We start from the raw sequence: 22,691 nt of genomic DNA on the forward strand, positions 1-22,691 counted from the left end.
CACGCTGGGCCCAGCTCTTGTCTCCATGGGGGCTTGAGGGGAAGAGTGGGGACCAGGGATGGGAAGGAGCTGCTGCAGTTGGAAGGGCCCTGGAGAGAGGCTTGGAGGAGAGCCCAGGAGAGCCTGAGGGTGGGAGCAGGGACTGGTTGGCTGCTTTGCCCCCAGCAGGATCTAGTTTTGAGCAGCACCACACACCCCTTCTTCTCACCTTGCGACCCCCCCAGCTTGCACCGAGATGGAAAATTCCTCTGGCTTCTATCCTGGGACAGCAAAGCTCCCTGGGTGGCTCTAGCCACAGCAGTGGGACACCTTCCACCTCTCCTCCATCCCAACCCTCCACCATTCCCATGCTGGGCTAGGGAAGAGGCTTTCCTCTGTTCTTGCCCATGACATACGTGTGCTTTGAGATTCCTTCCACCCCCAACCATTCCTGGCTCCAGGACAGGTCACTGCAGGAAAAGGCTCCTTACCCCTCTGCCTTTGGGCAGCTGGTGGCATGGCGCCACAGCCCTGGCTGCACCTCTGGCAGGGACCAACCTTACACTCACCTCGCACCTGCTCCACGAGGGCTGACCCAGCCTCATCAGCTCCCTCCCTCCCTAAGCCCAGAGCTGATGCCACAGGAGGTGGCACAGCAGCAGCCCTAGCCCTGCCATCCCCTGTGCTGGGCATGCTCTCCTCTCATGCAACAGCTCCATGGGCACAAAATCACCAGTGTGAGACCAGAAGCTGAGTGCACCCCCACTTCTGAGAGCCACAAGTGGCAGAGCAGCTGACCCCCTCCCTGGGGCAGGGGCAGAAAGCATCAGCACAGACATGCTAGAGGCAGAGTTTATTACACTACGCAGGCTAAGAACCCTGGGCAAGGCCCCACATGGGTAAGAATTGAACCAGCTCTTTATCAAAAAGTTAATACTATAGTCAACCCCAATCTCCTTTGGTCATTACAAAGCAAGAGAAATATTAAAAGAACAGTATTTATACACAGAGGGAAGCTGAAGAGAGTCTGTCCAGCCCTTTCCCCCCACCCCAATCCCAGCACGTTCCAGTGCTCGGTCTTGTGTCTCTCAGGAGCAGCAGAGTATCAAATCTTCACAAGATGTTGGGTTGCTGGGGTTTTATTATTATTGTCATCAATAAAAGCAATAATTACCAAGAGCTGCCATTCCTGTTCCTCCCCAGGGAGAGCGGAGGGGCAACACCAGCTCCCCCCTGTGTGCCCCCCGGTGCAGGGGATGGCCGTGTGCAGGCGTCCTCTCGCCAGTGCGCACACACAGCACAGCTGGCACGGGCCATGTGGTCTCTGATCCCTCGTTTGTACGCAGTCTTTTAAAAAAAATATTGTATTATAATAATAATATGAATTTCTCTTTCCGTTTTGTGTCTTCTGGAAAAAAAAAAAAAAACGAAACAACAAAACAAACAAAAACAAAACCAAAAGAAGTGTCAATCGTCCGTGAGGTCCTGCACAAAGAGGACTTCCGTGTGGCTGAGTCCCGCCTCCTGCAGCGTCGGGGGGTTGGGCCACTCCTCTGTAGGGAGGCAGGGCAGGACACGGCGAGGGAAGTTGGCCTCAATCTGGAACTTCTCAGGGCTTTCTTTCAAGGAGAACAGGAAGTCGTGGATCACCTGGGAAAGGAGCACAGAAATAATTGCCAGCTGGGGGAGCAGTGACACAGCCAGAGTGAATCGCTGGCATCTCGTGGGGGAAGGCTCCCAAATTTGCACCATCACTGCACTGTAGACCTGAGACAGCCATTTCCTTGGCACACAAGAAACTGGGCTTGGCACAGGGCACAGAGCACTGGGGAGACCAGACACTGTTTCTGACTCTTCCTACACCTTTATTTCATAGGGAGCAGTGGAATTATAATAGAATATATATATATATTCTATATAATAACCAAATGTTAAGGGTTGGAAAGGATTTGAAATATCATCTCATCCCACCCTGCCCAGCCAGGGCAGACACCTTCCAGCTTTTCAAGAGGCAAAAAAAGCTTCTGCCACTTTGTTTGCTCTTCCAAGCTGGTAGAACCAGGCCCTATAGCACTCTCCTTACCAAGGAGCAGCTCTGCCTGCCAAGGCTCTCAGCAAATGTCACCATGTGGCATGTCCAAGGGAAAAAAGCCACCTGCAAGTCTCTTCAGCCCTTGCTCTGGAAGGCCCCTCAGCTCTGCCCCAAGCTCACCGTCAATGACTGTGTGAAGTGGAATCGCCGCTCCACTCTGGAATCGTTGGGCAGCTTGAAAATGATCTTGACGCTCTCTGGGTCGTCGGGATGGGGCTCTGGAGGAAGGCATTCCGACTTCCTCTCCTTCTCCTCCTGCAGTGTCTGCAAGGCAAGGAGGGAGCAGGAGCAATGGCTTTGCACTCAGCTGACCTTTGTGCCTGTGCTCTGCAGCTGCTCCAGGAGCCTCGGGAATGCTTAAGCTCCAAGCCAGACAAGCAATTCCTACAGCAGGCCAGGCACCCCACAGGACACTGCAGCCCTACCTGCAATCCCTCTGCTCTCACCTGCCGCCGCCTCTCTTCTGCCAGTTTTTGCTGCTGCACTTCCTCCTCCTTCTTCTTCTTCCTCTCCCTTTCCTCCTTCTTCTTGCGCTCCTTTTCCTGGTCCGCACGCAAGGATGCCAGGTATGCCTCGTCCTGCTGCTGCCTCAGCACTTGGGTTTGGTTCCTCTCTTCCCTGCAAACACGAGTGGGAAGTGGTCAAGGGCTAAGTCTGCACAGTCCCTCACAATTAAACTGCTTCCCAAGGGTGGGGAAAATTGAACTTAAAAGGCTTTTGAACCCTTGCAGCTTGACATAGCTGACAGACAGTACATGAACAGTGCCCAGGATTCCTGCCTCATATTTGAGATTCTTCCTGGTTTCATCTCCTTCAGGTAATCCCTTGCACATTTCATAAACTGGAACGTGTTACTGGTCCTCACACACAGAGCGTGGGGTAGAGGAGGGACAGATAGAAAGTTAAATGGTAGGATCCTGTTTTGGTTGCAACCTGTACATCCCTAAGAGTCACCAGGGACTTGTGAGGCCCCACCAGAAAAGCAGCCAGAGCTCAGCACGGCCAGCCCAGGCAGCAACACACAGCTGTGGACACCAGCTCTCCTGCCTGCAATGCCTTTGCTCCCACTTGGATCCTACTGGTTATTGCCCAAGCTTTCCCTGCAAAGCTCCAGCATGCCAAAGGTGTGCTCCAACTGCAGAGAACAGAGTACTCACATCCACCTTTCAGTGGTGGGATTGTGTGTGCAACACATCTGGCTCCCTGGCTAGAAGATGGCCTGAATTTATGGACTGATGATGCCCCTGGTAAGAGGAGAGCCCATGGGCTGTGTTACAGATCGGGAGGTGCTGAGCTAAGTGCCTACACACGGTGTCTGGAGGGAGGAAGGGGGCAGAGCAGAGCCTGCCTCAGCACGGTTCGTGCTGCTGGAGCTCTGGTCCCACCCTACCTTTCCAGGCGCTCGGACACCAGGTATGTCTGGTTGGCATCCATGATGAACATCAGCTGGTTGATGAGGTCATCAGCCTGGATGAGGCCCTCCAGCCGCCCAACCACGGTCATCCTGCGGTCCTTGAGCATGATCACGGCCAGGAACGGGTACGTGTTCTCCCGCAGGGCCTGCGACACTGGGAACAGGCACAAACGTCACCACCCCAGACACAAGGGCCACCAAGGGGTACAGCACAAGGGTTTCCTGTCACTGAGGGCCAAGGAAAGCACCTTCCCCAGATATTCTCTCTTCCAAGGCAAAAAAGGCCTCAGGATCCACTTTGAAAATCAAACCCTGTAAGTTAGCAAAGGGAGGAAATGACTGATGGGTAAAAACCCAAGCTTTCAAGTAACCAAAAAAGGCTCTTTTAACTCAAGCAGGAAGGAAGTAAATGGCCCTGAATGCCCACTGAAAATGGGACAAAGCCATGGGTTTAAACTGCAGGAAGAGAAAGGACAAGTACATGTAAACATCTGCTCAGGTGATTAGGGATGGTTGGACTCTGGAAGAAACTGTCATGGGGGGCATGGAAGTATGTCCACATTTCTGAACAAATTTAGGTTGGCTTTGCTAGAGGCAGGCTCTGTCTGAAGCAGGGAATGGAACAGATGATGTGCTTAAGTTACTGTTCATATACGGCTGTTGATTCCCTCCTTGAAACACACATGGTACATCATGCAACTTGGAGCCTTTGTTACCAATGGAGCCCCCCAAACAAAACCAGAGCAGCTCAGGGATTTAATGAAAGGTCATGATCCCTTCCAGCTCTGCTTCCCAGGCTGTGACTCCAAAGCACTGCAGCAATGAAATAGGAATAAGTCTAAGACTGTCTCCTCAGAGAGCTGTTCTCTCAAGCTGTTGGTAACTGGGAGCAGAACTATGGAGCCAAGAGTGACTCAAATGTAGCATTTTCCTGACCATGAAACAGAAATGGTGGAAACAACACAAGAGCCATGAACAGAACTTTGGGGAAAGGCTCCACTTGCAGCAAATCCTTACCAAACTGCTGTCTGGCCAGGTAACAACAGCTCTCAAACACTGTGGGCTTTTGAGGAGACACAGAGATTGGTTGTGGATTAAGGTGACTGTCTCAGAAAGGGAAAGAATGCACCTAACAAGTCCTTCCTGGCCTCAGGCATCACAGGAGCCAGGGTTAAGGACAGATCTAGTTGGATACTTGTTTCTCCACTCAGTTTATCCCCAGCACACACCCACCAACTCCCACTGACAAGACACTGAAAGCAGCCTAAATGCCCACAGCAATCATCACAGAACTACAACTGCCCAGAAACACACAGAATGGTGGAGGTGAAGATCAGAATGTATTTCCTTGGCATCCAAACCTTTGAGAAATTCCAGGAAAACAACATGTGTATTTCCCCATGCAATCCTGAAATCTGTTTTATTTTGTGCAAGTAGACAAGAGAGTGTTTTACATGTGTAAATCTGTCAAAGAGCATCTGGCTTGTTACAGAGACAGGAGGGGACAGGTAAAGCCCAGGAGGGACACACTCACCTCTGTATCCCTCTGGTTTATTGGTTGAGCAAGCCCAGAAGAGCATTCTAGTGTTGATGAGGGTGATGACCTCAGGTGCACACAGTGTATTGCTGGGGGATGAGAAGAGACCATGTGAGTGAAGCTGAATTTCAAATACAAAGACAGCTGTTTGGGAAATTCTCCTACCTACCGGCAGAACTCATCTGTGTCTTGGTGGTCATCCCCGTGAAGATAAACCAACAGGAAGCGCAGCTCCCGCTTGGCATCGTTCAGTGCCTTGGCATAAGAGCAGAGCAGGTAAAGTTACACGGTCTCTGGGCAAGGGGAATGCAGCACCCACAAGGCTGGTGTGACCCAGGCCTTTACTCTGCCACTAGAGTGGTTTGAGTGAAGCAGCAGTGGAGGATGAACCTGTCAGACCTTCTAAATGAGCCTTTATTTAAGAAGGCTACAGTGGTGTTCTCTCATATCCCCTCAGGATGTGGCTTTGAGGAACACTGAACTCAGAGTGAAACTGGGTAGGCAATGACATGGACTGACACCTCAGCTGCCTCACCAGACTCAGCTAGCAGTGAAGAACCTCCTTCACCCCCTGGACTCAGAGTGGCCAAGGCTGAGCTTTCCCTTGAGCCTGCACAGGACACAATCTTCAAATCACACCAAATGAAAATTCTATTGAAACAGGTAATAATAGTGCTGCAGGCCTCCCAAAAACCAGACAACAAAGAAAAGAATCCCTCCCTTTCTACATCTATAGTGTCTGGATTCCACCCACCCAAGAGCATTTTTAACAAGACCACAGGATAAGTGCACAATATGCTCCCTGTTTTACTGGCACTGAGCTTTGGTAGCCTAACCATTCCACAATTACTTGAGTTTGGATTCCAGGAATGACAGAGGAGCCTAAAAGAGCTGCAGAGGCGGTGAGCTCCATCACTGTGCAGTGTGGAGCAGACAGGCACTGACAGTTTTCCCCCAGGCACTTGGGAAGCAGTGCTGATCAAACTGTCTAATGGGATGCTCTGCAGGTGACCCTTCCCTTGGCCAGGCTGAGAGAAGCTGTGCAAGAGGCAGTGTCCATGGGGATATCCCTCTTCTACAGAGAGCCCCCTCAGATTTGATATATGGAACACTCACCTCCCATAAATTCTTAGGGGCTCCCTCTCAATTTTGAGTCCCTGAGCTGTTGTGAAGTTGCACTGTGATACAAGCCCAGGCAGTTAATCCCAATTTGGTGAACAGAAGGACAGACTCTGGCACAGCACACCAGTTTATAAAAACAAAGGCAGGATTACAAAGAAAAGCTGTCGGCTACAGAGTCACACAGACGGTCGAGGAACAGCCAGAGTAGCTTTGCTTTCCAACTTTACAGGCTTGGCAAACCATCAAGCCTGGCAGACACTGGTTTCCCAATACACTTGTTCACTAGCTCTCCATTACCCTGTTAAGAGAGCTTGGGGATAAACGCTGGGCTTGTAGATGTAAAACAATTTTGTCATGGAGGCCCTGATACCATGTGGCAAAATCACCACTCCCCAGGACCTAGGCACCAACACATGACACTGACCTGGCTGTAAGTTCCCTGGTAGAAGACAGGGTGTATCCTCCCATATTTTTCCTCAAACATATGAATAAACGAAATAATGTCACCCACTGGGTCGGTGACCCGACTACGAGGATCAGGGCGTATAAAACGCAGAGCAAACCTAGGAAGGAAGCAAAGGACACTGGAAATTCAGCTCACTGACTTCTTGAGGCACAGGTTTTCTTTTCTACAGATAGTCACTGGGATTCATAAAGAGGAAAAAAGTCATCGCTGAGACCCTTGAACATTTATAATCTGAACCTAAACTGGCATTCTGCTCCAAACTGATACCACTGCTACAGAACCAACCCCCAATGAAGATTCATCTCATGTCAGGGATCAGTAAGGATCCGAGTTCTGTGTGGTTAAACAGTTTCAGCTTCCTCTGAAGCATCAGGCATAAGCCACACCAACAGTAGGAGGTTTGAAGAATTTAGTCAAAGATGGGCTGTTAAAAGCCACACAGATTTGTCCAGATAACTTTGAAAACTGCATTTCTGCTAATCCAGAACTAACAATTCCAATGTACAAAGAGTTGCAGAAAGAGAACATTACACTATGAGTTCTATGAAACTGTCATTCCTCTGAAGCTGAAACAGCTTCACTGCAAGGCAGATATCAGTGCTGTTTAGTTCTACTGATGCACAGAAGATACACTGAACTTTGGAAATGTCTTTAATGGGGAAAAAGAGTAATACAACAGGGAAAACTGCCAAACCAGGGCAGATGGCAGGACTGCTGGCTATTTACCACCACTACCATCCCCTTCTCCCTCTATCAATGCTGCAAAGGAGACAAGGAGAATTAGTGCTTTGGGGCACTAAAGGGAGAAGAGGTAATAGACAGCAAAGGGAATAAAGCAGAGTTGTTTACAGTTTGGGTTTTGCCAAAAAACATCCAGGAATTAGGGCAGGTTAATCTTCAGCCCAGCCCAGTGGGACACGATTCTGGTGTTTGTCCAAGAATACCAAACAGCTGGACACTGTTTTGCAACCCCTTTGTGTGGCACTCTGTAAGGCTGAGTGGAGTTAGACATCCAATTAAACACTTCATTTACAGAGCTGCAACGTGCTCTTTTTCTCTGCAACAAGATTTATTTCTTACTAAACAGCAAAGGAACTTTACAAGGCCACAGATAATGCCAGTTAAGGAAACAAATGGAAAATCTGCCATGAGGCTTAAAGATCTAAGTGACAGAGATCCAGCCAAATCCGAGCTAGTGTGTTCCCTGATGCAGTCAATAAGTGAGTCAGCACAAACAAGGACTTACCTAAATATATCAAGTAATGTGTAATAGGTGAATCGGAATGGAAGCATTATGAAGTAGTAACCCCATCCTAACAGGCCCTGCAATCACAAATAAGGAATTAATTTTCTTAACTATACAAAAAGACTAACAGCACCAAGTCTTACAGGGGCTCATGCAAATTTGTTTGTAAAATACTAAGGAAAGTAATACTGTATTCCAGTTAATACACATTTAAGGGGGGGCTCTAAAAAGAAAAACATTATCACTGCCACATGGAGGGGACAGTCCTTTGTTCCAATTCCACTGATCAAAAGGCTTTACTACACCACAGCAAGACAGTCTATGACAAAAATAAATGTCCTCATACTGTGAATCACAGCGTGGAGAAAATCTCCACAGCAGTAACAGAAACTGAAGGAATAGCTCTACATTTTGTTTTTGTAAGATAAAATATTTAGAAAGGAGATAAGAGCATGCAAAGAAAACAATTTCTTTCCCTGCTTGCAAGTTCTGTATTCACAGAGAGTCAGCCAAGAAGCAGGACAAAATCCACTGTAAGATAACTTGCCCTTGGCTGTGGCCTTGAGACAACGTAGCTGTAGATCCTGTGGTCAGCTGTATTGACCTGCAACGGCCGCAGTGGAGGAGGATTAAAGACACTTGGGACACCCTCTTGCTCGTTCAGTCGGTCCTGCACAGCTGCCTTTGACATAAGAAAGAGCGAAGGGAGGTTTCAGGCATTGTATGTATTTAACTTTGGACAGTGACAGTGGGTATTACTTGTCCACAGCCCCAGGGAACTGGATAAGCACAGCTCCTGACAAACAGCAACCCCCCTCCACGTGGAACGCCTTCTCCACGGCGGCCAGCACACAGGCTCCATGGGAGGCCACATCATGCGCCAGTCAAGGGACTGTTCACAGCCATAACGACTCTGCTGTGTTTGGCTGAAACCAGCTCTCCAGATGTGTGGAGATACAGCTCTAAAGAGCTACTTGGGTAAGTCCAGGGGGGGACAGATTAATCTTACTGGTAGGCCTCCCCTCCCACAGAGGGCTGCATTTAATCCAGGTATTTGGAAACTGCTACAAGTCTCATTTTCAGTGGTACCTCTATGTTCCAGTTGTGCTGCTCCAGTGTGTGGCGACATTGGTCCATGGACTCTATGCCAGTCAAGTCCTAAAGAAGGAGAATAAAAGCAGATGAGTGCTAGAAGCGCTGCATTCTGACTGCTCTTAACAAGGCATGAGCACATGGTGGGAGTTACCACAACACATTATCACAATGCTCAGTTTTTAAGTGCCCTGCTCTAAGTTTAAGAGCAGAGTGACCCGTAAACACACAGGAAGCCTCAAACAGGCCTTTGCACTCTTCCAGCACCAGCCAACTCTCAGTGTGCCCAAGGTCTGTCACTACAACAGCACTCAGCACAGTCAAGGGTTTAACACAATACTGCCCACAGGCTCCACTCGGAAAAGATGTGCTGGGCCAATGCCCTGAAACATCATCTTGAACTCAAAATACAGACAAAGCATTTCTGAAAACTCAAGATGACTGTTACTCCACTCACTGCCAGCACAAACAGAAACTAAAACCAAAATGAGCCAGGCATTACTGAAGGTGATGTTCCCAGCACCACAGGGGAAGTAAAAAAGCATAGTAAATAGTGTAGTAAAAAAAGCAGGAACAGTCCAACACGGGGCCCGAAACAGAAAAAGTCCAAACACAGTGACAGACCTCAAAGCCACTGGGTGTATTTTAGCCCTGTGCCAATCAGAATTTCTGCACAGGAGATCAAACAATCGTGTCTGTTATTACAGGAAGCCACATCAATATCTCCTGAACAGAGACAAACGCTTGCTGAAAGGAAACACCCCTGTCACTGTGCCACAGAAACATCTCTCCCCACTGCACTTGCTTTAAGGTCTGAGCAGATGTTTTCCTTGCTTTCGTGAAAAGTCCCTGAGAGACTCCTGACAGGCTGACCAGTTAAGAATGCACTGAATTGTTTTTTTACTGGAGAAGGATGGTGCATCTATTCCTCTCCCTGCCCCCATTCATACATTCCACATGCCACTTCCACCAGAGTAACAAACACTGTGGACAAATGCCCTATTCAATCTCTGTGCTCAGTTCAAACTTTTGAGCATTTCTTGGCTTCTTTCTCACAGTGTGTCCAGATCACCACCTTCTCTCCAATCTACTGGGCAAAAATCATTGTTTCATTCTGCTGCAGAGATCAAATCAGACTGCTTAAAGCACTGTGACTGCAGAAGTTCAGAAAAAAAAGCACTTCAAGTCGCTGTTCAGTGGTGTATAAATATTTATTAAAAAGTAAGTCTGCCACAAGCCTTGCAAGGGAACGCTGCAGAATTGGATTTCATAGAAGAAATAAAGCTCAGTGAATTCAACTGTTGCTGCTAGAATACCTTTGATTATCACTCAGTTTCATCATTTAATGTTTTAGTTTAGCTATCTTTTTTTAAATATGTGCTTCACAGAGTAAAATTTAGGGTTTGCATTCTGACTTTATTTTTTAATTATTTTTTATTCAATTTATTTTGCATTCTGACTTTTTCAACCCGAATTCCTACAGCAGGCACTTCATTGTCTTTTTATAAGGACACCATTAAAGGCACCTGCAATCTACTCAATTAATTGATTTTACAGTGGAGTCACAATGTGTTTATTCCAGAGCCTTGAAAGTCTTCTGATCATCACTCCCCAATATTCTGGAAATTCTGCTGGTGTTTACAAAGTTTACAAGATTCAGAAACTCATTTACACCTTTGTCTCTACATGTCTGGATTATCTATGAGCACTAAGGACACCACAGAGCATTCCCTCCTTTTTAAATTACGCAAAATTCTTCTGCAGTTTTAGGTCAGAAAGCAGCAGAGCTACCAACAAGCATTTAACGAGCACTGAAACACTGCAGCATTTGCAAGACCATCTGAGTTCCACAGAGACACCAGAGCCAGCCAACTTCAGCCTTCCTGACCACCACCACAGTGACAGGCAGCTCTAGCCACTTCTCAGTCTGCCACATGAGCTCTCCAGGGAGGTGAATTTCCTTTCTTTTTTCTTTTTTTTCTTAGCATCTTAATTCAGCTGCTCTCAACTCAAACCAGAAGTGACAAAGCCACTCCAAGCAGCGCAGCGCCGAGCGCTCCCGCCACTTGTCTGATCAATGAGGCTTCACAATCAAACACTGCAGGAAAAGCTGCTGGGCAAAGGCAGCTTTTAACACTCAGCACCTTGCTGGCTGTTACCCTAACGTGCTCCACTGGATACACCACAGCTCCACCATGTTCTGGGAGACACACCAGGGCTCAGAATGACCCACACCCGATGTAAGGAATGGCAGGACCACAGTTCAACTGCCACTTCAGACAACTCTTGCTGGCAAACACTGATACTGGTCATTATCACCCCCATGGCATTCCTACGGCCCCTGCTTCACCAAGTCATGGAAACAGATCAGAAACTTGAAACTCCGCATTATTTCCACTGCCTCAGCACCTCTGGTGAACTCTGATCAGCTGCAAACTTACACACATGGCAAACCAGCATATTTTAGTATCATCAGGGCTAAGAGAATAACTGGCATCTTCAAACCTTGCTGCTCTGATCTCTTATTAGCTGTCTTTAGGAGCATGGATCTTACAGACATAATAAGTAGTTAAAATTAGTCCCATTAAACCAGCACTCTCAAACCTTCAAATAAATCCAAGCTCAACATAGTGGCCAATATTTCAAAAAACAAAATATTAAATTCCACAAATGCCAGAGAAGTTCAATAGTGCCTTCTCAACCGCCACACAAAGCGAGAGTGTTATAGTAAAGCATAAGGAAGCTTTTGCTGGAGGTAATTATTTGTATCTCTCACCTTTGAGACTGCTCAGAATCTTCTCAATACTGAAGCAGTGGAAAGTACAATTTCATGCTTCAAAAGTAGAAGGAATACCCTGAGTGGACAAAGGTTGTAAACTGGACTTACGAAACCGTTGCCTCTACAGATCCACTCCGATGTTGAAACACAGCACAGGAGATGCAAATCCATAGGACTAACTGGCACTGCTCTTACTTCCCAACCCACTGCCAAATCCAGAGAATTACTTTCCAAGGGTAAAGAACATCTGAGTTCTAACTGGAAAAATGCCTTAACCAAGAGCTTCTCATTGCATATTACAGCAAATGCCTTTCTGAGGGTTTTGATTGATTCACTGAGTGGGAAAGCTGCCTGGAGTTTCATGTTTCCTCCTTCCCCTAAATCAGAGCCATATCCAGCCTTGAGCATTCTGTTTTCCCCAGCTGAAGTCAGAGATTATATGAGTGCCAACTCTCTTGCAAATAACACTCCATTACTTTACATTAGCATATTACAATATCAGACATCAGCCCAAGTGTAATGGGCACAGATCAATAACCAGATCCTAGAAAAACTGCTCTGCTGTTTCTTCCATCTCCCAAATGAATCACAACTCCACAGCTTTCCTAAACTGTTCACAGTAAACTTCCCTCTCCAAATGTCAGGACAGTGAGGTCTTGACAGATGAAAAATTTAGATGCTTTTATTCCCTTACATTATTAGCCAGCTCTCTGGCAGTAAATGGGAGGCTGAAAGCATGCAAGAGGCTTTGTTGCTTTCATTTCAAGTTTATCCCAGTTCTCTTTACTGTTTTTTTCCCTTTACTAACCTGCCCCAGCATGGTGCAGATAGCTGCCCTGTTCCAGCCCTGCCCACAAGAAGGAAGCTGCTGGTTTCAGCTTTCTGCCAGCAAAGCTGTTTGTATGAGCACTACAGAACCCAGCACACAAACAGCAGCAGAATTAATGCAGAGCAGGCACTAACACAGAGCTGTGCCCAACAGCTCAGGCCAGGACAGGACAGCACATTCACCTCTGCCTGGAAAGGTGCATTCTCCAGCAGAAGTAGAATAAACAGTTTAGGGCAACTGTATCTTCACCCCAAAGAGCTGTTTGCTAGGTGAATGCTTCCCTCTATTTGGCTCCCTATTTCACTGAGGGGCTCCTACTATTCCTTACCTCATCCTTGTCATCCTGCCTTCTTTCCTGGTCTGCTCTGCTGCTCTCAGCACAGTGCAGTGGGATATAACCTTCTGTGGAAGTGCAGTGCTCTATCACCGTGGAATGCTGTACAGCCTACTTATGATGGTACATCACAAAGCGTGAAATTATCCTTGAAAACACTGAAGTGTTTGTTCCCTGCAAAGTCAGCAGGGATCCCTTGAAGGCTTTCCAAGCTGACTTGTAGCAATGTACAAATTATTTTAATGACACTTACTTAATCTCTCCAAACACTTCATTCTTCCTATTGGAGTCTGAGGAAAAAAAAAAATCTCTTCCAAGAGGACTGATTTACTTTTGAGGATACAGCAGGACTCACACCCAAGGCCTTCTCAGCTAGGTGGGACACATCAGAGGGGAAGGAATCACCAGTGGGGTCTGTCATTAGCCCTGGAGAGAGCTGATCCAACACACCCCAGAAGAGGGAGGATCCTGGCTGGTATCCAAGCCTTCTGTACCACAACTTTCACATCTGGCTCTGCACAGCAGTGGTCTAAGTAAAAAAATTTCTCCTTTTACAGCCTGAGGAGTGTTTCCCTGTGCCTCAAACCAGAGCTTGACAGAAAAGTATGAATCCTTCCTTCTGGTCCCCTGGCAGCCCTCTGTCCATGACAACACCAGGGAGCATTGGGAAACAGGATTATTTCACTTCACAGCTGCCCACAGGGGTTTGCAAACAGCAGCAGAGTCAGTGGTGAGAGCAGCTGGTGCTACCTGTCTAGATCAAATACATGAGCAAGAACCAGGATTTCTCACAGCAAGAGAATGGGACGTTTACATGTGCAAAACCCTCACCTTCTCACCAGGCACCACAGGGACAGCAATGGCTATCACTGCTCTGTGCCTTTTGTCTGTATTTAATTTGACTGTCCAAAGAGCTCAGTTTGCAGTAGACTTAGAGGGAACGTCTATAAAGTAAGTTTCCTCCTAGGTCCAGTCATGAGAAAACACCTCAGCACGTTAATTAAGTCAGGGGGCTGTGAATCAGGTGAAGGCTTGGGAAGTCAATGAGTGCAATGATGAATACCTGCACTGTGTCACCTGGGGAAGGCAGGGCCAGATGCCTCTGAAGTCCCTTTAAATCTACAGTTACATCACACCAAACCTTCAATGCACAGCCTTAAAAAAAATCATGTAAAGCAACAAATGCAGACAAAGCACTCTTAAAAGTGATCACAGTATTTGTAAAAGAACTGCAATCCAAAGGATGCCACATGGTGTCCTACAGCTCAGAAACAAACCCCATACACCTGAAAGTAATTTTCATTGCTCAGCACATTTAGTTACTCATCCCCAGCAACCCTAAGAATTTCAGCTGCCCAGCATTGTTTTCTCCCCAATAAGCCACATCTTCAGACTGCGTTTATGATCATTCATCTGCCACACAGCCCCAGGCCTCGCAAAGCAAAGGTTAAGCGACCTTGCCTGTGTTGTGTAGCAGACACAGATTAGATCATTACAGTCTCCAGCTGCATTACCCAACCGTAAGGGGCAGGAACCATGTTCCACAGCAACCCACTGGATAACTCTGCCTCGGTGCCAGGAAAGGCTCTCCAGCTACAAGGAAAATTTTCAGACTAATTAAAATGGCCGGGACTTACCAAGGAGTTTTTCCTGCAAGGAGTGTACTGAGCAGCCACCCCTCAATTAGCGATGACAGAACATCGCCCCAACGAAGCATTAGGGGCACGGAAATCTCACTCACCCAGGCCAGGACTCGGCCCACAGGTGTCTCTCCTCTCACCGTCCCCTCATGTCCAGCTCGACACCCCACTCCAGGACGGGCCTATCCGGCTCCGTGAGCCCCGTACCCCCCAGCGCCGGTGGGGCGGGCCCAGCTCAGCCCGTTCCGTGTCCAGGCACCGCCTCCCCCGATCCCACCGGCCGCCACGGGCCCCCCGGGACGTGGCACCTGGAACTGCAGCAGCTTCTCGGTCTGTTCCGCCGTCAGCTCCCGTTCCTCAGGCGCCGCCATTTTGCTGCCGCCTCTGACCCGCCGCTCCGTCACTCTCCGGAAGTGACGTCGCCCGCCCACACTTCCACCCCAGCCCCGCGCGGCGCTGCCAATGGCTGTTTATCGGCCACCGCCGGAACTGCCGGGCCGCATTCCGGACACAACCGAAGTGCTCTAGGGCCTGTCCGGAGATGCCCGAATCCCATCGGCGGCGGTGGCCGCTCTCGAGTGTCCCCGGTGGGCGCACGTAGAGTTCCGAAGTGTGCCGAGCACCTCTCGGGTGTTCCCAGCGGACAAACGAAGAGTTTCAAAGCGTGCCAAGGGCTGCTCAGGAGTTCCCGGAACAGGCCGGGGATGAGGGGGCAGCCTGTTGCTGTGGGAGCGGGCCCTGAGCCCGAGGGAGGCGGGGGGATATGAGCCGAAGGCCCCCGGGAGCTGGCTGTGTTCCCGTCACCGCAGGGGCTGCCGGACACCGAGTGGGTCCTGCCCAGGCACCTCCAGTCCCGTTGGGTGGGTCCTGCCCGCTACCTCCAGTCCCGCCGAGTGGGTCCTGCCCGGCACCCCTCGTCCCGCTGGGCCGCCCGTGCGCCGGGCCCAAGATGGCGGCGGCCGCTAAGATGGAGGAAGCTGTGAGGGGCCCCCGCTCCCACCCGCAGCTACGAGCGCCCGCGTGAGGGGTCGGCGCGGCGGGACCGCGGCCAGTCGAGCCCCGGGGGAGGCAGGCGGGCAGCCCCGACTCCCCGTGCCCGCTGCGGCTGGCGGGGAGGAGGGACGTGCCCTCGGGCCCGCCCCGGTGCTGATGTCAGCGCGGCTGCCCCGCCCGCCGCCGCAGTGACAGCGACAGCTCCGCCCAGGCACAGTCGGGCCCAGCCCAGCCGAGCCGCGCAGCCGGACCGGGAGCGGCGCGGGCTGGCCGGTCGGTCATGGCCGACGACTTCGGCTTTTTTTCCTCATCTGAGGGCGTTGGCGCCGAGGAGGACCCGGCCGCCGCCTTTCTGGCCCAGCAGGAGAGCGAGATCGCGGGCATCGAGAACGATGAGGGCTTCGGGCCGACCGACGGCGAGGCGGCCGCCGCCCCGGGCGGGCAGGCGGCCCCGCCGGAACAGGGTGAGCACGCCTGCGGGGGCCGCCCGACTGCGCTCCCGGTGGGTGCGGGCCGGCTCCCGACCTTGTGGGGTAATGGAGGGCTGTGCTCCCTTCTGCCCCGAAGGCAGGGAAGGGTCCTCTCGGCCGCATCCATACGGGGCTTGGGTCCCCGGGGTGATGCACTGCATCCCCGGTGGGTGATGGGGTCTGTGCTGCGTCTCATGGGCCGGTGGCGGGGTGACCCTATGGGCCAGGCTGGCATCCTAGGGTCGTCTGGGCCTGTGTTTGTCCCTAAAGGGCTCCTCGAATCTCGGGGATGTGGGGTAAATCCTGAGCTGGGATGTGCCAGCCATGGGGCGATTCCTCCCCCTTGTGCTGGGTTTTCCGGGTTGGATGGACTCCCGACTCCATGTTTCAGTGCTCCCAGCTATGGCAGTGTAAAAGGCATCCAGGCGGCACTGAGGAGCCATGACAGCCTTGTCACTGTCCCCACAGACAGGAGAGCCCTTTGGGATGCAAAATGGAAGACATTGCCATTGGGAACGTTGTGGTCCCAGGCCCTGCAGGTAGAATGTGCTAATTCTGCTCTCTTGTCTCCAGCCTGCAGGGGCTTTGGCGTCTGCTCTCTGTGTGGACATGGGGGCACTGTTGCCACAGGGCTCTGACTCTTTCCCCTAACCCAGCCCCCCAGGGTCTCCTCATGCTGTCTGTGGAGCAGTGGTTTCAGAGCTCTGCACACAGGGCCATGGAGGCAGATCTGGGCCTGGAGAGGTGTTGACAGCCACAGTGATAAATGCAGTTAGACAGGCTGGAGCTGGGTGTAGTCATGGGGCTGAGCGCTTTGGGGACAGTGCTGGCCTGAGCTGCACTGTGTCTGTGCCTGCAGCTGGCTGGCCAGGAGAAGCCCTGTGGTCAGTTGGGGAAAGCTCAGGGCCTGGAGTGTGACTCCTTCAAAGCCTCTTCTCTCCTGGCAGCAGAGAGCCCCCTGCCCGGGCTGGCCTTGTTACCCAGGTGTGCAGCTCTCTGGGGCTGTGTGGGTAGATGGGTGCCTCATTACCAACCCTGACCTTGCAGCTCATCACAGGTGGGCTCCCAAGGACCTCGGCCTGCAGGCATGCCCTTCTGTCCTGGTGGAGCACAAGAAGTGTTTCTATGGGCTGGGTCCCTGGAGAGTTGCCTTGGCACTTGGCTGGCAGCTCTTGGATCAGCTGTGTCCATCTGCACGTTGGGGTTGGTCAGGCTGTGTTTCTACAGTCAGAGCAGCAGCCTGTGTCAGTCTTGTGCTGGAACAGTTTCCCTAATCTTCAGATAAGATTAAATAGCAGTGAAAACACCATAAAGACATAAATGCTTGCAGAAGTTTGTGTGGGAGAGTGAGCGGTGCTTGCTGAATCCCACCAAGGACAGGACACTGGGAGGGTGTTGTCCCATGGGTGTGCTGGGCTGAAAAAGGCACAGACTAACTCCCAGAAGCTGATCTGATGTAGTTTCATGAACACCAGCCCCTCTGGATCACCTGCAGCTGCCATAGTTGTGTTTTTCCTTCTCTCTTCCTTTTTCTCGAGCAGGTTTCCAGAATGGAGGAGCCACTGTCAATGGAGATGTCTTTCAGGTGAGAGCTCAGCCTTTTGTTGGCCCAGGGCTGCTAAGGAAGATTGGGTGGGTATGGAGCCAGCAATCTGTTGTTCTGCCCCCAGCATTGACTGGAGTTTGCTGTCCAGCTGCAGAACAGCTACGGTGCTCCTGGAAAGGTCTGGGTCTCCCGTGGGAGTCCTGGCTGCTCCATTCTTTTTGAAGAGAAGATGTGTCCCACCTGCCATGATCTGCCCCACATCTGTTTGCAGGTGGCTTGTGCCATGAAGGAGTGCCTGGGCCCTAAGAGCAGGTGACAAATCGTCTGTTCCCCAAGAAGTCCCCTCTCTCCAGCCTGGGTAGCTTCTAGAGGCCTCTGGGGCAGGCAGGAGCATCTCTTGACAGAGGCCAGAGACAGGATAGGGCTGCCATGGGACTTGGATCTCCCATGAAAACCTCTTGCCCTGTGGCCAGGGGACTCTTGGAGGGACGCACCTGGGTCTCAGATCCCTTTGGGAGCCTGAAGCCCAGCTCTGCTCTCAGCAGTGCCAGCCTTTCACAAGCCCTTCATGCCGCTTGGTGCCCAGCAGTGGGGCATATGCACTGCCCAGGCCTGGTTTACAGGATGATAATCGCATCAGGAATGGGACAGACTTAATTAGATTGAGGATCTTGGAAGAAAGCTGTAATCCCATTCTCGAGCTTGGTGTCAGACTGGGCATCTGGCCAGTGGAAGGTGTTAGGGGAGGTGCTGGGCCTGGCAGGGCCCTCAGCTCAGATGTGAGGGAAGCAGCTCGGTCCTGGAGCTGCCTGGGCCCCAGTGAGGGCCAGGGAATCCCTGGGGAGCAGTTCCAAGGCCAGTGTCTGCCCTGTGCAGTGAGGCTGCTCGGAGGATACAAGAGCTGTGATGTCAGCGAGCAGCAAGTCAAGGAGGGAAATGCTGGGAAGGCTTTAGGTGACAGGGCCTGAGGCTGGGAGAGCAGCTTGAGCAGCACTTTGGGAATACATGTCCCAAGCTGTCACCCTTGCTACCTCCTATCTTGGCTTGTCAGTGCTAGGAGTGTGGAGTCCTGACTGCTTCCAGCCCTTGGAGGTGGCTGGGCTGGGCTCTTGGAAGCAGTGGTGCTGATAGTGAGGTGCTCATGTGCCGCAGGAGTCCAATGGCCCCACAGATGCCTACGCAGCCATAGCCAAGGCCGACCGGCTGACCCAGGAACCCGAGAGCATCCGCAAGTGGAGGGAGGAGCAGAAGAAGCGCCTGGAGGAGCTGGGTGAGACCCAAGGCCATGTGTAGCCCCCTGTGCTTGTGGCGCCTTGTGACATGGCAGTCAGGGCCCTTGGAGTCTCTCACCTCTTGGTGACCCTGCTACATCCCAGAGAGGTGTCTCGTGCCCCTGCCAAAGATCTGATATCGTTGGGGCTGTGGTGCTTTTTGGCCAGTATTGGTGGGGTCTGGGGACAGGTCTGAGAGGCTGCAGCTGTCCTGCCTGCCAAGGGGCTGCTCAGCACACCCAGCAGGTGCCAGTGTGGCTGATGGGCTCTGTCTCACTCGGGCCTTAGATGCGGCATCAAAGGTGACTGAGCAGGAATGGCGTGAGAAGGCCAAGAAGGACCTGGAGGAGTGGAACCTGCGTCAGAATGAGCAGATGGAGAAGAACCGAGCAAACAACAGGTATGTCAGGCTCAGCATGGCCAAAAGGACTGTCTGCCTTCCTGGGATGTCTGAGGGCCTCTTTCCCCACAGAGGGGTCCAGCCCTGCAGGGACAGAGCCTTGCCAAGCAAGGGGAGAGTCCCCAGGTCTTGGAGTGGCTCTGGTGGTTGTGCAGAGCCACTCTGGCTGGAACCACCCTGGGATCTTGGTGCCTCCTGCCCCTGCATGGGGCTCGCAGGGGGGGCAGGGTTGGGCTCCAGGTTCTCCTGGTGTGCTGAAGTGTGTGGGTCACTCTTTGGGAGAACTAACCCCCTCTGTTCTCTCTTTCTAACCCTCTGCCTGCCTGTTGCTCCGCTCCACTCTCTCTCTCTCTGTGCCCGGGGCTAGGATCGCTGACAAAGCCTTTTACCAGCAGCCGGACGCCGATGTCATTGGCTACGTGTATGTGCCTCTTACAGACCATATCCTGCCCCAAAGGCTCTGGGGGTCTTGGCCCCAGCACTGCCTGCCCAGCCAAGGGAAGGGGGGATGCTGGGAGGTACTGGCCTGGTGAGGTACCAGAGGGAGGATGATGCAGCTGAGTGTCTCCAAATGGTGGAGTTTTAGGACATGAGTGGAGCTCCTAGAAACGCCTCTGTGGGAGCTGGTTGAAGATACAAAGCCATGGGCTCTTATGCCTTTTTGGGGATGGCTCTGTGGGGGTGAAGTCTTGGGAGCAGGCAGATACTCCTGCACCCCTGGATGAATGATGTTTTGGGTGAGTGCAGCCAAAGGCAGACTTGAGCATCGCGTGTTGCTCGGTCCCAGAGGACGCTGAGCTCATCAGCTGGAGGAAATGTACAGGAAGCAGGGACACAAGGGTTTTTAAGACAGAAGGAAGAGTCTGCTTGGAAAGGGGTCTGCCAGTGACAACCCACAATATCTTTGCAGGGCCTCGGAAGAAGCATTCCTGAAGGAGTCCAAGGAGGAGACCCCAGGCTCTGAGTGGGAGAAGGTGGCCCAGCTGTGTGATTTCAACCCCAAGAGCAGCAAGCAGAGCAAGGATGTCTCGCGGATGCGCTCGGTGCTCATCTCCCTCAAACAGACACCCCTGTCCCGTTAGCTGTGCCTGGCACAGCTGGGAGCACAGCGGGCATGGCTGGGCTCACTGAGCCAGGTGGCTTCAGGGGCCGGCCCAGGAAGGGCCTCCCACTGCCTGCTCCGTGATCTGCGCCTCGGCTGTGCTCGAGTCACTGGTTGTATAACTCTCCCCATGGTTTTCCTTTGCTTAAAAGGTGCATTGGTCTCTTTTTACACTTATTTATAAATCACTGTGGCATTTCCCCGGGAAGCGGCACTGGGTGGCAGAGCTGAGTTAGTGGGGAAGCCCCAGCCTAGGCTCTTCAGGAGATTGTGTCTGAGGGCCTGGCTAAATGAGCAGGGAATATCCCATCCTGTGTTCCCCACTTCAGCCCTGTGCTGGGAATAAACCTGCCTGCAGCTGTCCTGCAGCCCCATGTCCAGGCTTCAGTCCTAGCCCTGAGGCAGGTATCCCAATGGGATCCTGGGCTGCTGTCTTCCTTTCCCATGGGATTTAGATCAGATCTGGAGCAGGGTTGGGAGGGTGGAGAAACAGCCCTGGCTTGTCTCCCCACTGCTGGGTCCTGCAGGGAGCGTGGCTGCAGCATGGCATTGCCAGACTGGCAGGGACTGAGGAATGTGAGTACAGGTGCCCAGGTTGGGCCTGGACTGCCAGCGGCTGCCCCAAGCCCATCAGAACTCTGCCCAGCCTGGCCATGCCCCAAAAAGTTGGTGCAGCTCCAGTGTCCATGTCCCATCCATCCTGCAGTGCTGGCAGCACAGTGGTGTGGACCACTGGGAGGGACTGTAGGGGGAGCATGCAGGATGTTTCCTGTCCTTCCCCCATGAACACCAGCAGTTGGGAATGTGGGATTACAAGCTTTGGGGGACCCTTGGCTTTGCTCTGCTCCTTCCCTTGCTACCAGAATGGGAGATGGAGGCTGTGTAGTTGCAGTGAGGTAGGAAGGTCCAGCTGCTGTGGGGCAGGTCAAACCCCCATCTTCCTAACCCAGGGGCCCAGAGCAGGGTTGGGCAGAGTTCTGGTGCTGGGGCTTGTACTGGCCCTGAGAACAACCTGCACATCTGTCTGAAGTTGCTCTGCCCCCTGGATTTGCCCACCTAAGGCAGCGTGGGGAGATGCCTCAGTCCTGCTCCCCGCTCAAACTTTTTCTCCTCTGCTTGGCAGGGATGGCACCAGTCCTGGGAATCTGCACAACTCCTGGGTAGCAGGAGAGGGACAGCCTTGAGCTGGTGCTCTGGGTCTGGTCTGAAGGGCTTGGGAAGGGCTTGCAGCAGCTTGGGGGCACATGGAGCAGAGCCCACAAAACATTCACTTGAGCCCCTCTGAAGAGCCCTGCTCAGCTGGAAATCCAGTGTGCAGAGCTCTCCTGCCCTGCAGCTGTGGCTTCAGGGCCAGAATGTCACCAGCTGCTGCAGCTGTGGGGGGTGCCTGGGCACCCATGGCTCTGGGGCATGATCTCACCAGTGGGCTGGAAGGTAAATGGGTGTGTAGGGAATCACTTGCTATTGTGTGTTGGGACTGTGCCCCCTGACCATAGGCCTGATCATTCCTGCCTGGCCCCCTGAGCTCCAGCATGCGTAGGCAGCTCTGCTGTGCTGCAGGACACCTGGGGACTCGGCTGCCTGCCTCAGCCTTGCATTGCAGAGCAGCAGGAAGCACCCCTGGCTACTTGTGGGGAGACAATGTGCCCCCCTGTGCTCTGTCCCTCCAGGCCACACAGGCAGCTGGGCCCCTGGGTGCCCCAGCTGCCATGTGCTCCATGTCAGGCCGGGGCAGCTCTCGGGGAGCCGTGCCCACAGCTGTTCTACATCCCCTCGGCTTTGGTATCTGTGACTGTCCAAATTACCTGTTACAATAAACCAACATCTCCAATCCTACAGGGCACTGTTGTATTTCTGCGGTAGGGATGCGTGCTGTGTTTAGGAGAACCTACAGCCATGAAGCCTCGTGTGGAAAGGATGGGGCTGGAGGAGGAACATCCTACAGGAAAAAAAAGGAGTGAGAGGAAGGCCAGAGGGTTTGTGCTCAGATGGGACCAAAGCATTGGCAGCAGGACCCAGGGCTTGGCTCTGTCCCCAAGGAATTGCAAGCTCTGGCTTGTCCAAACAGGCTGAGCTGCTCCCTGGCCACTGCACCTTTCTCCGGCTGCCAAGGGATTGTGCTCATGGATCTGCCCACCTGCTGCTCCTCACACTCCTGCCCCAAGCTGGCTGGGCTGGAAGTGCCAGTGAGGCAGCCAAAAGCAGTGTCCTCTGGGAAGGATGTCCTGTGCAGCCAGCTGTAGAGAGTAGACAGGCCCTGGGCTCCTTGTGCTGAGGTGGAGCTCACCCTGCTCAGCACTGGCAATGTCTTGTTGCCCACCCTCCCTACTCAGAGATCAGCTCTGGTGAGCAAGAGCCTTCCCTCTCTCCTTGCCAAGG

General features: G+C 52.2%; 2 protein-coding genes across 3 annotated transcripts; one reads left to right on the plus strand and one right to left on the minus strand.

Annotated features, from left to right (window-relative positions):
• Positions 1-817: 817 nt before the first annotated feature.
• On the minus strand, positions 818-15,644 carry FAF2 (Fas associated factor family member 2). Its single transcript, XM_059860043.1, has 11 exons — positions 14,839-15,644; positions 8,946-9,014; positions 8,404-8,538; positions 7,857-7,933; positions 6,569-6,707; positions 5,192-5,277; positions 5,020-5,111; positions 3,462-3,639; positions 2,518-2,689; positions 2,192-2,335; positions 818-1,629 (listed from the first exon to the last, which is right to left on the minus strand). The coding sequence occupies exons 1-11, from the start codon at positions 14,899-14,901 to the stop codon at positions 1,447-1,449; spliced, it is 1,338 nt and encodes a 445-aa protein (XP_059716026.1). The 5' UTR covers positions 14,902-15,644; the 3' UTR covers positions 818-1,446.
• A 75-nt stretch (positions 15,645-15,719) lies between these two features.
• CLTB (clathrin light chain B) lies at positions 15,720-22,148 on the plus strand. Of its 2 annotated transcripts, XM_059860050.1 has the most exons (6): positions 15,720-15,987; positions 17,535-17,578; positions 18,692-18,809; positions 19,099-19,210; positions 19,578-19,631; positions 20,121-22,148. In XM_059860050.1, the coding sequence occupies exons 1-6, from the start codon at positions 15,804-15,806 to the stop codon at positions 20,290-20,292; spliced, it is 684 nt and encodes a 227-aa protein (XP_059716033.1). In that variant the 5' UTR covers positions 15,720-15,803; the 3' UTR covers positions 20,293-22,148. The 2 variants fall into 2 exon arrangements, with proteins under 2 accessions (XP_059716033.1, XP_059716034.1); XM_059860051.1 differs by lacking the exon at positions 19,578-19,631 and having other exon boundaries at positions 15,723-15,987.
• The last annotated feature ends 543 nt before the right edge of the window (positions 22,149-22,691 follow it).

This window comes from Haemorhous mexicanus, chromosome 15 (assembly GCF_027477595.1).
Source record: "Haemorhous mexicanus isolate bHaeMex1 chromosome 15, bHaeMex1.pri, whole genome shotgun sequence".
Classification (NCBI taxonomy): Eukaryota; Metazoa; Chordata; class Aves; order Passeriformes; family Fringillidae; genus Haemorhous; species Haemorhous mexicanus.